The 17418-nt window shown below is 36.2% G+C and overlaps 1 protein-coding gene across 7 annotated transcripts in view; it reads right to left on the reverse strand.

Moving 5' to 3' along the window:
* APMAP (adipocyte plasma membrane associated protein) overlaps nt 1-17418 on the reverse strand; it is a 59088-nt gene that overhangs the window by 20898 nt on the left and 20772 nt on the right. For all 7 annotated transcript variants that reach the window (XM_072634631.1, XM_072634628.1, XM_072634632.1 and 4 more), the window contains 3 exons: nt 15137-15253; nt 7324-7439; nt 681-773 (listed from right to left, as the gene is read on the reverse strand). In XM_072634631.1, the coding sequence (XP_072490732.1) occupies nt 681-773; nt 7324-7439; nt 15137-15228 (301 nt within the window). In that variant the 5' untranslated portion in view covers nt 15229-15253. The remainder of the gene's footprint in view (nt 1-680; nt 774-7323; nt 7440-15136; nt 15254-17418) is intronic.

The following is a 17418-nucleotide window of genomic DNA, read 5'->3' on the forward strand; positions in this document are numbered from 1 at the left end:
ATTCAAACACCAGAAAGCCAAATCCCAAAACCAGAAAACCAAATCCATCATAGCAACAAAGAAATCTACATACAATAACAATGCAAGGGGCACTACCATCCGTCCCAAGCCTTCCCTCTGTCAGGCTTCCCACAAACCAGCTCCCTTAACCAAATCACAAACAGGCTCCCTTAAACAAAATCACAAACAAGATCTCCCACTCACACTAGTTGCTTTCTGCTCTTTCCCAGATCTCACTGCTCTCTTTCACTTCCTCTCATTTCTGCTCCACCCTTCCTGATCCCCCCCTTCCTGTTCCACCCAATCAGCAAGCTCCTCCCACCACAGGCTCCATGTGACTCAGACTTCTAGACCCAGGCAGGTCACAGGGGTCTATTAACGAAGGGAAGGATCTTCCCATTTAAATTATCATTACACTGTACTTTGAGAAAACCAAAGTAAAGAGAAGCTGGGCAGCATGGCTAAAGTTATTCCAGTAGTCATTAGGTCATATGGATAGTCTTAGGCAAGCTGTTAGTAGAACCCACGGTCTCTCAACTTCCTGACCGTTGCTCCTTCCATTGGTAGACCATGCCTCCTTGAAAGTTTATCTGATCTCTAACTTCAAGTAGTTATATGAAATAATTCAGTGTCTCTCCAGAAGATTTCAAGAAATGTATGAGAACTTTTCATTGACTTACTGCAAGGGCCTTTACCAAGTTTGGCAATTGTGATTACTTCTCCATTTTCAAGTTTTACAATCCGACCATCAGCAGTACCAGTAAACAAAACATCTGGAAAAAGATAGGGAGGAGATGTTACTTGACTTCTCTACCAAGTTCCAACATCATAAATATTCATACATCTAATATATGTGATCTTCCAAAATGATGCTCAAAAAAATTACAAATGATTTTTAACTCTTCACTATGCCATAAGATAAAAGGTAGTCATAGGAAAAAAACTTTTTGAGGGCAAAACTCAGCATATTATGCTTAAAGGATTGTCTCTTTGGTCTGAATATAACTCAGGATGCATATGATCAATGGTGAGTGTTTAGAGGAATGCCGAGAGAAAGTCATATAGCCACTAATCTAAACATCAATAGAAAATTAAGGAATACTTCAAAGGACCTGTAATCTCTTGGGTACTCCCTCCAGTAACACAGAACACAACATAACTATGTCTTCTTAGACTGTGTGATTCTTGTCTTTGTCCTCCCACTACAAACTTATGCTATATATGCTATATATACTGGGCCCTTACTGCTATTAGACAATCCTACTATACACCTCCCTTATCAACTCACTATTCCACTCTCCACAGTGGCTCTTCCAAACCTTTTTACCCCTTTTCAAACCTCCTATGAGTTCACTCCCCCTCCCTCCACTCTTTCAGTCAAGAACCTACCTCATATTTTACAGAAAAAAATTGAAGTCATTCACCATGAACTCCCTCTTCTCCCCTCTTCCTCATCTGCTACCACTCAGATGATTTCTGCAACTATCTCCATCATCCCTGTCTCATCTGATGAAATGACTTTACTCCTTTTCAAGCCAACCCCTCCACCTGTTCAAGTGAACCTATTCCAACCCATCTCCTTCAAAAGATTGTCCCTCTGACATCCTCTTTATTTTCAATCTCTTCTGCTCTGTTGGTTCGTTTCCTATTGTCTACAAATATGCACATGCTTCCCATCCTAAAAAAACTTACTACTTGATCCCTCCATCCCCATTAACTACTATCCTATATCTCTCCTGCCCTTTGCAGCTAAAATCCTTGAAAAGACTGTCTTCACCTTAAAAAGGTGCCTCCACTTTCTCTCTCACTGTCTTCTTGTAAGAAGTAAAGCCTTACAATCCAGTTTCCAACTTTATTCCACTGAAACTACTCTCTCCAAAGTTACCAATGTTCTCTTAGTTGCCAAACCCAATGGCCTTTTTTCCTTCACTCTCCTTGATCTCTATGCAGCCTGTGATACTGCTGATCATTCTCTCCTCCTTGATTCTCTCTGCTTTCTAGGTTTTAGAGACATCTCTTTTGGTTTTCCTCCTACCTATCTCACCACTCCTTCTGTGTCTCCTTTGCTGGATGTTCCTCCAGCTCACACCCTCTAACTACAGGTGTACCTCAGGGTTCTATCCAGAGACCTTTGTTCTTCTCCCTCTATACTACTTCACTTAGTGATCTCATCAGCTCCTATGGATTAATTACCATCTCTATGGTAATGATTCTCAAATCTACCAATCCTGCCCCAACTTCTCTGCTGACCTCCAATTTTATATTGCCAGCTGTCCTTCAGACATCTCAAATTAGATGTCCACTAGACATCTTGAACTCAGTATATCCAAAACAGAATTATTTTTCCTCCTAATCTTTTCCCCCTTCCTATCTTCCCTGTTAATACAGGAAGTAATGATTGTTTTAAAAGTTCCAGGTTCTCAGGATGGAAACCCCGTAGTCATCTTGGATTCCTCACTATTTCTCATCCCTATATCCAAGCTGTTGCCAAGATCTGTCCATCTGCAACATCTCTTCAATATGCCCCCTTCTCCCCTCTGCTGCTGCTACCACTTGTGCAGGGCCACAGCACTTCATGCCTTGATTACTGCAATAGCCTGCTGGTGGGTCTGCCTTCCTCAAGTCTCTCCACACCAATTCATACTCCATTCAGTCACTAAAGTGATTTTCCTAAAATGCAAGTCCAGTCATGTAACTTCCTGTTGCCTATAGGAGCAATTACAAAATGCTCTGCTTGGCATTCAAAGCCCTTTACAACCTAGCTTCCTCCTACCTTTCCAGTCTTCTTACACCTTACACCTTCTATGCAGAGACCCTGATCTCCTGACTGTTCCATAAACAAAGCACTCCATCTATTAGCTGTGGGCATTTTCTCTGGCTATTCCCTATATCTGGAATGCTCTCCCTCCTCTGCTCTAACTATTGACCTCTGTGTCTTCCTTTAAGTCCCAACTAAAATTCCACCTTCTGCAGGAAGCCTTCTCCAACCCCTCTTAATTGTAGTGCCTTCCCTCTGTTATTTCTTATTTATCCTGTATATAATTTGCTTTGTATATTTGTTTGCTTCTTGTCTCCCCCACTAGATTATAAGTTCCTGGAAGGAAAAGACTGTCTTTTGCCTCTTTTTGTATCCCCTGTTCTTAAGAATAGTTTTGGTATATATTAGGTACTTAACAAATGATAAATAATCCATTAGAGATCCATTCAATATGTCTGGATGTTACCTATTTAAAATTAACATATGTAATATCCTCTCTGCCTGGAACACATTTCTCCTTATCCACCTGGTGAAAATATTCTCTGCTTTCAAGGTCAAGACCAGGCTTTGTCTAGATCTCCCACATTCCCCTATCAAAACATACCTTGGGTTATGTGTGTGTGTGTGTGTGTGTGTGTGTGTGTAATTTTTCATATTAGGTTATAAACTTCTTTAGGGCAGAGAGTACTGCATTATTCATCATTGTGTCTACATGCTTAGTAAAGGACCTTGGACAAAAAAGGTGTCAACAAATTTCTGCTGAACTAAATGTCAGTCAAGCAAATATAAGGTGGGGTACTCTTTATTCATATCACTATAGATTTAGAACTAGAAGGGATCAAAGGATACCTAATAGAATCCACTGTGTGTGTATATATATGTCACACACATACAAGTACTATGAATACATACTTTTTAATATTTTAGATATACAAAATCCATCATGTAACTTATTGCAAAAGAATCTGCAACTTTCCTTCCTAGAAGACTGATTGCTAAATTAAATTAACCTAGAAATAAAATTTTCTATTTACTTTTAAAAGATCTAGGAAGCACAGTGGATAGAGTACTTTATATGGCATCAGGAAAACCCAAGTTCAAATCCTGCCTCAGACACTTACTAGCTGTGACCCCAGGAAAGTCAATTTAACGTTTCTCAGCTTCAGTATACTCATCTGTAAAATGGGGATAATAGTATCTACCTCACAGGGCTGTGAAGATTAAGGGAGATAGCATGGAAAGTGCTCTGAAAATCGCAAAGTGCTATATAAATGCTATTATTATTATTATTATTATATTATTATTATTAATTGGAAAACTAGAACAGAGAGAAAGAAGCATGACATACCTAAAGAAACAAACAGTTCCACTGCAAAAATCTCTCCATTTAACACCTCCCATGCTCTGAAAGTTTGGACCCAAAGAACCTTCTTGCGCCAGTGTTTATTATTAATGTTGACCAAATGTCACAGAATAACTACTAGAAATTTCTTTCCGTATAAAATATAAAAGTATGATGTTAATGATTGAGAGTCACTGATATGCCCTCCTCCTTGCCAAGGCAAATCCCTCAACATGCACCTTTGATCCTTTCCCATCTTCTCTAGCAGGTTGCCACCACCATCAAAACCCTCCTTCTCTCTAACCTTTGATTATTCCCTGTTTACTGGATCCTTCTGTGCTTACTACAAATATACCCATGAAATCTTTCATCCTTTAAAGAAAAAAAAATCCTCATGGATTCCAACATCCTCACTAACTATTGTCTTATATATCTCCTCTTTTTCTTAGCTAAACTTCTTGAGAAAGCCATTGACACTCTCCTAGATTCTGAATTGCATGCAATCTGACTCTGACCTGGTCATTCAACTGTAACTATTCCCTCCAAAGTCACCAGTGAGCACTCAATTGCTAAATCTAATGGCTTTTTCTCAATCTTCACCCTTCTTGACCTCTCTATAGTATTTGGCAGTGTTGCTCCTTCTGGTTACGCTCTCTTTTCTAGGTTCTACTAGTCTGACAACTCCTTCTCAATCTTCTTTGCTACATCTTTGTCCTGGTCATGGCTATTAACCATGAATGTCTCTCCAGACTCTATCTGGACCTGTGTGATAGGATTAATATTTAACAGCATTTCCCTGATGCAGCTTCTTCTCTGCAAACTCTTATCCCTTCTCTTTTACTAACAAGGTTTATTTTCTCTAAGTGGAGACAAAACTGTCCCCAGGACAAGATTAAATAGGTCCAGCTTCCCTGCCACAGCTTTGTAGTCACATAAGGGTATTAAAAAAAAAAAATCAAAGACACACAAAGTCTGAGCCTCACCCTTTTCTTAATTGCTCAGTGATTTGGGAGAGCCTCTTCTCATTCCAACCTGTTCTAAGTAAGTACTGGCATTGGAGCCACCCTCTTCTGTTGTCTTTTGACCAACTACCTTATCAGTTTCCAGGGATTCAATGATCATCTCTCTATCTATCTATCTATCTATCTATCTATCTATCTATCTATCTATCTATCTATCTATATGTATATATATATGATTCTTAAGCCACATATGACCACTTTTTGAACATCTCAAACTGGACTGGATATCCCAGAGGTATCTCAAATTCAACATATCCAAAAGATAAGTCATTATCTCTTTCACCAAAAAAATTTCTCCTCTTTCCAATTTTCCTAAAGCATACCACCCTCCCAGTCACCCAGATTCACAATCTTCATGCCACCCTCAGCTCTTTACATGTACTTGCCCTACACATCCAATAGTAAGGGCCCGAAATAGATTTTAGAATTAAGAGAAAAGAGGAGAACTGAGGTTTGTGAAGCAGTAGCTAATAATAACAACAGTAATAATAACAACTTTTAAAGCAGTCAAATTCCATCTGAGCTTTTGTCTTTTATTTACTTTTTACCCAAAGAACAAAAACAAAATAAATTTTCTAAAATTCTAAATGTAGTCATTTCTGAAAGAAAATTAAAAGTTGTATTTAATAAAATACTTTACAAGAATACCATACTAACAAAATTTTATGCTTCCATAAAGAAAAATGTCCAATACATTAAAATTATTTTTTCAAGCTAAAATATTGCATAGCTCTGAGCAAAAGATGGCCCAAAATTTGGAAATGGAGACTACCCAAAATAGTCAATCAGGAAAGGAAGGACATAAAAACAGCCTAATAATCAAAGTTTGTCTGCAACTATTTCAATGACAACAAAATTGAGATTTTTGAAGTGATAAACATTATATTTAAGCAATGCAAAGTGATTTACCAAAATGAACTGCTCATTATTTTTCACATTGCTGTAGGGTGCATTATCCTCTTTATTGGTCCATTATTTATTCCTATACATAACTCCAACTTTATATACCCAATAGATACCTGAGATAGAATCTGAGCTACATCGTGATCACTGACTCCCAGTTTATCACTGCAGTAAAATCAATCTTGCTCAGCTAAATTCTTGTACAAATTAAGTCCACACAAGGCTGCTTTTAAGTGAACTTTCTAGATTGGGCAATTACATTCACTCTGTGCTAGGTGGGTGGGGACTTGTTGCCTAGTCTATGAGCTCCAGGGTGAATTGGGTTTAAGGCTTGATCTTTGAGCAAGAAATGTAGCCAGTAAACCCAAAGGAAAAAAGGCAGCTTTTGGCCATGGATTGTGCCTTCCCCTGGGTAGAACACTGGAGAAGAGATGAAGGGAAAGGGGAGGTAAAGGGAGGGAAGAGTTTGATTTTTTTTTTTTTAAATTAAAGGGGCTATCCTTTGAGTAACTACTTAAAGAAGCCCATTCATTGAATGGGTGTATCTCACTCAAAGTGAGAATGTGATAAGACCTTCGCCTGAAAGGGTCAGGGTCTCACATTGCATCCTGGTTCATCTCCAGTCATCCTGATGAATTTAAGGCCACTGGACCCAGATAGCTCAGGAGAAGAAAGTGAGGTTGGTGATCTTGTACAGCCCTCCCTCACTCAAATCAAAGTCAACTGCAAGTCATGTCATCATCTTGATGTCATGGTCCTCTTTGAGAACAAAAGACAAACACAATCCAGATAGGCAAAGAAGTTCTACCAAAAACAGTTAATACACTAATTGGAAATTGTCTCTTCATTTCAACAAAATTAATTAAGAGGAAGGCAAACTGGAGCTAGGCAACAGTTATCCTTTCAATTTTGCAAATAAATTAAACTTTCATAACTAGACCATCAATGTTATTTTTCATCTTCTTGTATTTCAAAAAATACACACACACACACAAAATATATCATGATACCCAGCACAGGTCACCTTCAAATTAATTACTATTAAAATTGGGCTTTCCATTTTAACTGACTAGGCTAAAAATTAAAAACAAGTTGTCCAACTAATTATATAAATATTCCAAAACTAATAAGCAATATAGATTTCTACTTGGAAAGTTGGGAAGCCAACAACATTTGGTACTGCCCCAGAATAGACTTCTTCCAAGAAATAAAAAATAAGTAATGATATTTCTCAGCAAAACAAGAAAATCAGAACAATTTAAAAGTAATGGAAGAATTTAATGGTTTCACATGCTTACCACCAATGCTTGCTATGGACTCCGGGCCAATAAGTTGGTTTTCAAATAACTTTTCTGCCTGTTGCAACTTCACATTTGGTCTCAGAACTCCAAGTAGGAAGGGAGGCTCTTTGAAACTATAAAGGAATGAAATTTAATTTTTTCAAGTAAATAACAAATATAGCAACAAAATATGAATTGAGAGTGTACTATGAACCTAGGACTACATTATTTGATGTAAGAGATACAAAAACTACTAACGTGGTAGTCGTTAGTTACGTTAGCATTACCAATCATAGCTCTATTAATGGAGAAGATGTGTTCCTTAGACATATTTCATTGTCATAAACTTAGTAGAAGTAACCAAAAGCATTAGAAATTATTCAGGAAGAAAACTAAATTATAGAATGAAAACATCATTTAAAACAAAAATGTAAAGCATTAACATTTATGCCAAAACCATTTTATGAATGGCTCAATAATCATTTAACTAAACATGTCTCTTCAAACTTTCAATTCCTGAATAAAAGAGCAAATTCTTCCACCCTCCCTTTTTCTCCCCTAATCACTCCAGTCATCTCAACTTTCTTCTCCCTAAGCCCAATCTATCCCTGAGAACTTTTATTACTCTTTCCACCACATCCTCTAGAACTTCCGTTTTACTATACTCCTCTCAATCCCCTATCACTTCTTATACTTCTCTACATCTTCAAATTGGCTTCCCCTTATGACACATCAAACTTTGCAGTGGTGGCCATGATTCCCATTTCTTCCAGCCTATAAAGCAAGAGAGAGGCACACTTCTTGCTCTCCACTCTCAATTCTGGTCCTTTGTTCTGCAATCACCATTTAATAGTCTTCTTTGAAGCCATGCCAACTATTTATACCACCCTGACCCTATCCTATCTGATGAATCTGCTGACTCCAGAGTCCAGACTTCTATCTTCTTCAGTCCTCCTTTCCACTTTATGTCCTACAAACATCCTATGTGATCCTTCATGTCCTTTTTGATGACCCCCATCATACACTGATCATGTAACTCTTCAACCTTTTCAACTTCTCTACCCTCCAACTGACCTTTATTTTAGCCACACATCCAGGGCACATCTTAGACTTCACCATGCCTTCAAACTATTCTGTCTTCAAGATTTTGTATTCTGAAATTACCCTTTCTGACTACAACTTCCTATCTTTCTATTTCTCCCATGACCTCCTTCCTATTGAACCTGTTCTTTAGTTTTATCATGAACTTGGTCCCTCCTATTTATTTACCCAGTCCTTCATCACATGTTCTAACTTCACTTATTTTCCTATCCATTTGACCCCACAATAAGCTTTATTAACATTGCATTAACATTATTGTATTATGAGAAATGATGAAACACAGTTTCAGAAAAACTTAGGAAAATTTGTATAAACTGATGCAGAATAATGTGATAGTACTGGGAGATCATTTTATTGAACAACAACAATGTTGAAAAACAAGTATGAAAGGCTTAGGAATGATCATGATGATCACCCACAGTTCTAAAGGATTCATACTGAAATATGCTGCCTGTCTACCTCATAGTAGAGAGCCAATAGACTCAAGAGTATAGACAGAGACATAATTTTTTTGGTCATGGCCAATTTGAGAATTTGCTTTATTTGATTACACATGTTTGTAACAAGGGTTTGGGTTTAGTTTTTTGGTGTTTTATTTTGTTTTGTTTTTTTGCTTTCTCAGTTGGGGAGAGGGAAGTTGCAGAAGAAAGGAGACATGATGTGTAAAAAGTCCAAGAGACATAATTTCTGGGTAATTAATCATTTTATCAATTATAGCTACTGAATAATTAATAAAATTATGGTCATTTGGCTTTCTCTCATAAATCTATGACTCCTCATGGAGGCCTCTTGACACTTATATACCCTTGGAAGAGTGGGTGTTCCCAACAGGCAGGAATCAACTCTGATTAACAATTAAAGAAAGAATGAATATTATAATGAGAGGTAGGTTTCTTTCTAATGAGGGGCTGATTCTGATCATATTAATCATGGACAAAGAGAGACTCATCTCAAGCCAAACTACTCTCAATCTTTACAATCTATACAAAAGGATCTATCCTCCACTCGGTAAGTGAACAATGAACTGATAGCAGAGTAAAAATTCCACCTAGACTGGATAAGATCTTCTCATTGGGTAGGGTAAGAAGCACAGTAAAGCACCCAGAGGATTTGTTCAGTCTCATCTATCAGCAATGTCCTTTACAAGGACTGGCTGAATAACCAACAGTGTTTTGTTTCTGAATGAGAAAATAGTTTAAAAAAGAAAGTAAAACAACCTGGATTCCAGCCCCCACCCCCAATAATAATTGGATATTAATATAAGAGAGATTTTCATTTGAAAAGTTTTAAAGTTTTTTTTAATTGCATACACCTTTACCTTTAAATCCCTTATCCGTTAATATTGCACCACTGAGACCTTGTTCACCACTATCAAATAATTTGTACTTCTGCCTTTTCCATTTCATATGCAGATCTACTGATGGATAAATTCACAAAACCGTGTAGACTGGGTCCACTATCAATTCATGCTATCTAATCTCAAATGAGTTCTCCACAGGGCTACGTGATGATGTATTTATTTATTTCTTCCTACCCAAACTCCAAATTTCCTTAATAGTATTCATCATCATCTAAACAACTGGAGAAATATTAATTATTCCTGAGTAAGCCAAGCCAATATCATAAAACTGACAATACTACCTGTTGTAGTTTGGAGTGCTAGGAATCCCTAAATGTAAGAGTATTGGAGGGGTTCTTCCTGGAAAGAATTCAAGCACTCTAGCCTTCTTTCAGTCAAAGCAGTAGGGTTTATTGTCCAGCCAATAGGAGCAGGCTAGATTCCAAGTGAATCTGAAACTTAATGGAGCTAAGACTGATGCTTATATACAAAAAGGCCAGTGAAAGGATCTGGATAGGATTGAGGAGTGGTTGGTATATGAAAATGGGCCAGGTGCAACAGTGAAAGAATATCAAGTAATCTAATTAGGTGATCTAGGTGGGCTGGGGTGAGCCAGTTGCCTTGGGCAGAAGTGCTAGTGATCTGGGTTGCTGAAATGTATTGGAAAATTCAGGGACTGGGTTGCTTTCAAAGACACATGGTCTTTTCCTTTCAGAGGTCCAGGTCCCATCACCCCATCACTACCTAAGTTAATTTACTTTATTCAGTGCCAGGACAATCAAACTAATGAAGTATTATTTTATAAAGCTAGAAAAATAAAATAAAATTCATATGAAAGATCAAAAGGTCAAGACTATCAAAGCAATCAATGAAAAAAATGTTAAGGAGGCCTAGCAGTTTCACATTTCAAACCATATTACAAAATGATAATCATCAAAACAATCTAGCACTGGCTAAGAAATAGAGTGGTGAATCAGTGGAATAGTTTAGGTACACAATACACTAGTAAATGACCATAGTAATCTAGCATTTGATAAACCCAAAGCTTCAAGTTTTGCGGATAAGAACTCAATATTTCATAAAAATTGCTAGGAAAACTGGAAAGCAGTTTAGCAGAAACTAGTATACCAAGATAAGGTTAAAATGGATAAATGATTTAGACATAAAAGATGATACTACAAATAAATTAGGGAAGCAAGGGAAAATGTACCTGTCAGATTTATGGATAAGGAAAGAGTTTATGACCAAACATGAGACAGAGAGGAAATAAGATATTTTAACTATATGACATTAAAAAGCTTTCATGCAAACAAAACTAATAGAACCAAAATTAGAAGGAAAACAGATATTCAGAGAAACAATTTTACAACAAGTTTCTCTGATAAAAGTTTCATTTCTTAAATAGAGAAATGCAAATTGAAACAAATCTGAGGTATTACCTTACACCAATCAGTTTGACTAACAAGCCAGAAAAAACAAATGAGAAAAACTGGAGGGGATATAGAAAAATGGGTACATCAATGCATTGTTGCTGGAGTTGTGAACTGGTCAAACCATTCTAGAGAATAACTTGAAACTATACCCAAAGGGCTATAGAACTATGCATACCCTTTGAACCAAGCAATACTGCTATTAAGTCCTGTATCCCAAAGAGATCAAAGAAAATGGAAAAGGACAAACTTGTAAAAAAATATTTAATAGCATCTTTTTGTGAAGGCAAAGAATTGAAAATCAAGGGGATGCCCATCAATTGGGGAATGGCTGCACAAATTATGGTATAAGATTGTAATGGAATGTTAGTGTGCTATAAGAAATGATAAAAGGTATAGTTTCAGAAAAACCTGGAAAGATTTATATGAACTGATACAAAGTGAGATGAGCAAAACCAGGAGAACACTACACAGTAACAGCAATATTGTAACAAAAATCAACAAGAATCTTTCATACAAATAAAGTCACATCTAAATAACTGGAAAAACATCAGTTGTTCAAGGGTAGGCCGAGCTAATAAAATAAAAATGACAATTCTACCTAAATTAATTTACTTATTCAGTGCCATACCAATCAAACTACCAAAAAGTTTATTTTATACATCCAGAGAAAGAACTATGGAGTTGGATTGCAGAGTGAAGCAGACTCTTTTCTCTTTTGTTTTGTTTTCTTTTGTTTCTCATGGTTTCTCCAATTCATTACAATTCTTTTATGCAACATGACTAATGTGAAAATGTATTTAACAGGAATGTATGTGTAGAATCTATATCAAATTGCATGTCATCTTGGAAAGGGATGGGGGAGAGAAGGGGAGAAAATGTAAAACTTATCAAAGTGAATGCTGAAAACTAAAAATAAATTAACTAATGAAAAAAATCAACAAGAATCAATTTAGCCACTCTGATGAATAAAATAACCCACAAAAATTCCAAAGAACTTATGAAAAAACACTATCTACCTCCAGAGAGAAAACCGATGAATTCTGAGTGCAGACTGAAGCTTATAGTTTTTCACTTTCTTTATTTTTCTTGTTTTTGAAACATGGCTAATATATTAGTTAAAAAAAAAAAAAGAGTACTTATCTTCCTTGACCTCTCTGCAATATCTGACACTTGTAATTCTCACTCCCATAATACCTTCCTCTCTCCTGGCTTCAGGGACGCTGCCCTCTCATAGTTTATTTCCAAAACCTTTGGCTGGTCCTTCTCTAAGTGCTCATACTCCAAAAATACAGGGGCCCTACCCTACGCAAACTTCTTTTCCATCTCTACACACCCCACCTTGGTGATCATGCTTATCCCCACAGTTTTAACTACTAAACTCTCATCTAGAATTATCTAAGAAGATAATTCCCAAATCTCTCTATCTGTAGATCTAACCTTTTTTCCCAAATTCCAGTCTGCCATCTCCAACTGTAAGTAGAACATATCCACCAAGCTCAACGTTTCTAAAACTAAATTTATCATCCTTCTCCCACCCCAACTTCCTTACTTCTGACTCTGTTATCCTCCCAGGAATCCAAGTTTGAAACTTTAGAATCATTTTTTACTTCTCCCTCTCACTCATTCCTCATATCCAATCAATTGCCAAGTCCTATAGTCTCCACAAAATCTCTCATATCCATCTCCGTTGTTCCAATCCAATTGCTGTTCAGGCCTTCATTATTTTTTCCTGGAATGTTTTGATAGACCTCTAAATGATGCTTCCACTTTCTCCCCACTCTTATCTACCCTACAACTTGATGATTGAGTAATGTTCCCAATGTGACCTCTGATCACATCACTGTCCTAACCAAAAGCATTCAGTAACTACACTGACTACCAAAGTCTATACTCCTTAGTCTAGCAATTTATGGAGTATAGCTCCAACCTACTATTTCAACGTTATTCCATAAACCCCTCCTTCACATACTTTATAATGTTGCCAATATACTGACAAAATATTCATGGTACTTATTCTATCACACTTATTTGTGTAAATGTATTGTAAGGTCTCTGAGGGCAAGACCAAATCTTATCATAACAGTTCTAACTAAGGGGGAGCCTTTGAGATTATCTCATCCAATCTCTTCATTTTACTGAGGAAGAAAATTGAAGTTCAGAGAGATTTAACGATTTGACCAAAGTAGGAAATAGCACCTCCTATTAACTACCACAATATCTTGCTCATATCAGGCAATTATTGTGTGCTGAAATGAATTTAATTACTCTGTAACACATAAAAAGCTTCTCTGAACACCCATAGAGAAAATTTTCCAATTATGCTCAATTATGAAAGCAGGACTGCTACACACAGGCAATATTGATTCAAAGTTGACATAACAAAAACTATCAGATATACTATAGTTGCTATGACAGTACAAATTTTTATTGACTTTCTACCAACTACTTTAATAATTTCATTCTCTCCTTTTCTTGCCCTAAATTTACCTCAATAAGTCCTTGTCATCTTTATATTTCTGTTGACTCTCTAGCTCTAATTACATGTATCTATAGCAAAAAAGAAATATAAAACACAAACTGCAACAAATATAAAATACAAACATTTTTCTAAGGTTAAATTAAAAATCATTTTTAAAAATCTATCCTAAAAACATCTCATTTTTTTAATACTATTAGTTCACATCTATTTTGCATATGTAATACGAGTGTTTTAATGGTTCACAGAAAATTTATACATATATTCTTCTATACACATTCATTTCTACTGTAGAGGAATATCTTTTTCCTTCAAAAACCAACTATCTACAGAAAAGTTATGGTCAGAGATTGGCTGTATCAAATACCACAGGCAATACCAATCATTATTTTATATGAAATACTTTTGCCATCTACATGCAGAAAAATCACTAGCCTAAAAGTTTGTATTACTTCAGATTGTTTAAAAGAGGCAAAAGAATCTTAAGAGTTTGAAAGGGGTCTTCAAATTCATCTAATTTGTCTTCCCACCTCATACAGGATTTTCTCCTACAACTGAAGAGACAGTCTTCTATAAAACAGAACATGAAACAGAACTCACTACACCTAAAAGGAAAACCATTCTACTCTCAGGATAGCCTAAATCGTCATAAAGTTTTTCCTTATACTCTACACTGAAATCTGCCTTTCTATAACTTTTCTACTCACTGGTCTTAGTTCTGACCTCTGGAACAACATACACAGAATCAACCTACTTTTTCCAGATGACACCCCTTAAAATATTTTATGACTGCAACTATGCTCCACTCCACCCCCAGTACTCCCAAATCTTTTTTTCTCCAGGTCAAACATCCCCAGTTCCCTCTATCATTTCTCATATAACATAATCCCACCCACTTCACCCTACTCCACTCTACTCTGGACACATTTCAGTTTGTTGCACCCAGAATTGAAAATACTACTCAAGAAATAATGTGACTGTAAAAAAAGGAAGAAATAGTTTGACTAGAGCAGAACACAACTGAACTATTTGCTTTTGGCATTATACATCTATTGACTAAATCTTATTAGCATTTTTAGCAAATTACTAAGGAAAAGTAAGACACTAATCATGTAAAAATATTACATGGATACATAGTAGACTTTAAATAAGTTAAAGTTAATTTCTTTTATGCTTAGCTTTATTCCTACTTCAGAACAAAGCCTGTTTTTCAAATTTAAGCCAATTAAGTTCTACTTAAAGATATTCTTATAACTATAAGAATGGCAGAAATTAGATCATTATACATACATGCATTGTATATAGTACTTTAAACTACTTTTGGCACTCAGGAATTTTTTAAAAATCATCTAAACTCCAAAAATTATGTTCTGTCTCATAATAACTTAACATTAATTATAGATTTGCTTCATCATCCCCTTTTACCCTATTCATTATATTATCTTTAGAAAATCAACGTGGGGAATTGTGAATACAACTCACCTGAGTGGTTGAGGATCAATGGGGCAATTCAGCAGAGTTATCGCCCCAAGCAAGGGAATGGTGAGGGACGCTGCTAGCATCATAAAAGTCATCTGGAAAACTCTACTGCTGTAAGTGCTGCAAAAAATAAAACACACAAACGCGATCAACAGACTACAAAAACAGCTATGAAACCAGATCTCTTTAAACACTATTTCATTGCTAATGAGAGATCAGGAGCAGAAGAGACTCTCACCTAATTTCATCACAAGTGGCTATTTGCTTTTGCTACCTGTGTTAAAGTTTAATACTATTTCCCCTCCCCCCTCCCCAGCCTTTTACCAGCAAGCATGTTGATTTTTTTTGGTTCTTCCAAGTGCTGGAAGCACTAAATTTCCTGGCATATGCCAGACAGTTACTGGCTTTAGCTTTACTACTTTGGAAGAAAGGATGTGGGGAAAGGGTCAAATGAGAAAAGAAGAGGGGATAGAAGGGAACAAGCATTTATTAAGGGTCTATTATGAACCAAGCACTATCCTATGCGCTTTAATCCTGGGGTAGGTGCTATTTTAATCCCCATATTACAACTGAAAAAACTGAGGCAGACAGTACCAAGAAGCTAAAGCTGCATTTGAATTCATGTCTTCCTAACTCCAGGCTTAGCACTCTATCAACCTTGCCACCTAGGCACCATTAAAGAATTGAGTTCTAAATACTGCAGGACAAAGGATCTGCTCAAGTCATAATTTCAGCTGCTCCAAATCATGCTATTTTCATAGCCTCAGCAATACATCTCACAGTAGCGAGAATAAAAACAATTAAAAAAGAATTAGGTGATTTTTCTCAAGACTACATGGGAAGACAGGGAAAACTTACTAGTTTTATTCCAGATTCCTGGTCCCATTTGTACACCACAGCAGATTTAAAAGGAAAAACCAACATACTATTTTAAGGGTGAAATTTGTTGAACTACGCTGTTGTCAAATTTTTTCGATGTGTTGGTTTTGTTGGACTTTTTTACCTCTTTTTTTTACTGTATTTTACAGGAAATAACTCTCTAAGATGAGAAAAAGGGGAAGGATTCAATGGGAAATACATGTAAAAACGAAAAATGTAAGTACTCTAAATAAATTTCTCAAATCTGGTTCACAAGCATAACATTCCATATGCTAAACACTGAGAGGCTGTCAGTGTCTAAAGAAGCACTGGTGGTTTATGTTAGGTGTGTTCATGCTAACACAAGAACATATATTATCATACTGCAGTAACTTCCTAATTGGTTTCTTTAATCTCTCCTGTTTCCAATCCATCTTCCACAAAATTACCAAAATGATTTTCCTAAGGGTGAGTCTAACTTACCCTTAAGTATGTAAATCATCCTGCTCAATAAACTCCAATGATTCCCTGTTGCTTCTAGGATCAAATATAAGCTCCTCTGTTTAGCTTTCAGAGATCTTTATGACCTGGCCCCAACTTACTTCTCCAAACTTATTATATATTATTCCCCTTCCCAAAGTCTGTGGTCTACTCAGAATGGCCTTCTTGCTGTTCTTTACACGTGTCAACCACATCTCCCATCTCCATGCCCCTGTCCCAGCTTTTCCCCATCCCTAGAAAGTTCTCCCACTTCACCTCACCTCTTCCTCTTAAAATCTTTTGTTCTTTTGAAAACTGTTCAAGAAACATTTTCTACACAAGAGAATCTTAACCTGGGAAAAATTTTTTAAAAATATAGATAACTGTATTTCAATATAATCAGTTTCTTTTGTGATCCTTTGTATTTAATTTGATACATTCTGAGAAAGAATCCACAGGTTTCACCAGACTGCCAAAGAGGTCCATGACTCAAAATGGTTAAGAATCCTGTTCTACAAAAAGTTTTCCTGATTCCCTCCCAGTTGCTAGTACCCTTCTCTCACTTTACCTCCAACAACAAAAAAAAATTTGCCATGAATAGTTTGCATGTTTTTGTATACACATATATATGTATTATATGCACATACACATACCTACATTTTTGTATGTGTACATATATATTGTCTCTCCCATAAAAGGACCTTAAAGATAGAGACCATTTCATTGTTTTGCCTCTAATCCCAGCCAGACAAAATTTAATGACAGGTGAGATGGGGGCAAATTGAGTTAATTCAAAAACTGTATTTAAATAAAAGCTACCTGAATTTTTTTTACTAAATAGGAATATCAAACACAATAAAGTTAAAGCAGAAATATAAAGTCCCACTGTTTTTTGGGTTTTTTTTAACAGTGTGACCCTATCAAAAAGTAGTTAATATACTCTAAGT

This window comes from Notamacropus eugenii, chromosome 1 (assembly GCF_028372415.1).
Source record: "Notamacropus eugenii isolate mMacEug1 chromosome 1, mMacEug1.pri_v2, whole genome shotgun sequence".
NCBI classification, from domain to species: Eukaryota; Metazoa; Chordata; class Mammalia; order Diprotodontia; family Macropodidae; genus Notamacropus; species Notamacropus eugenii.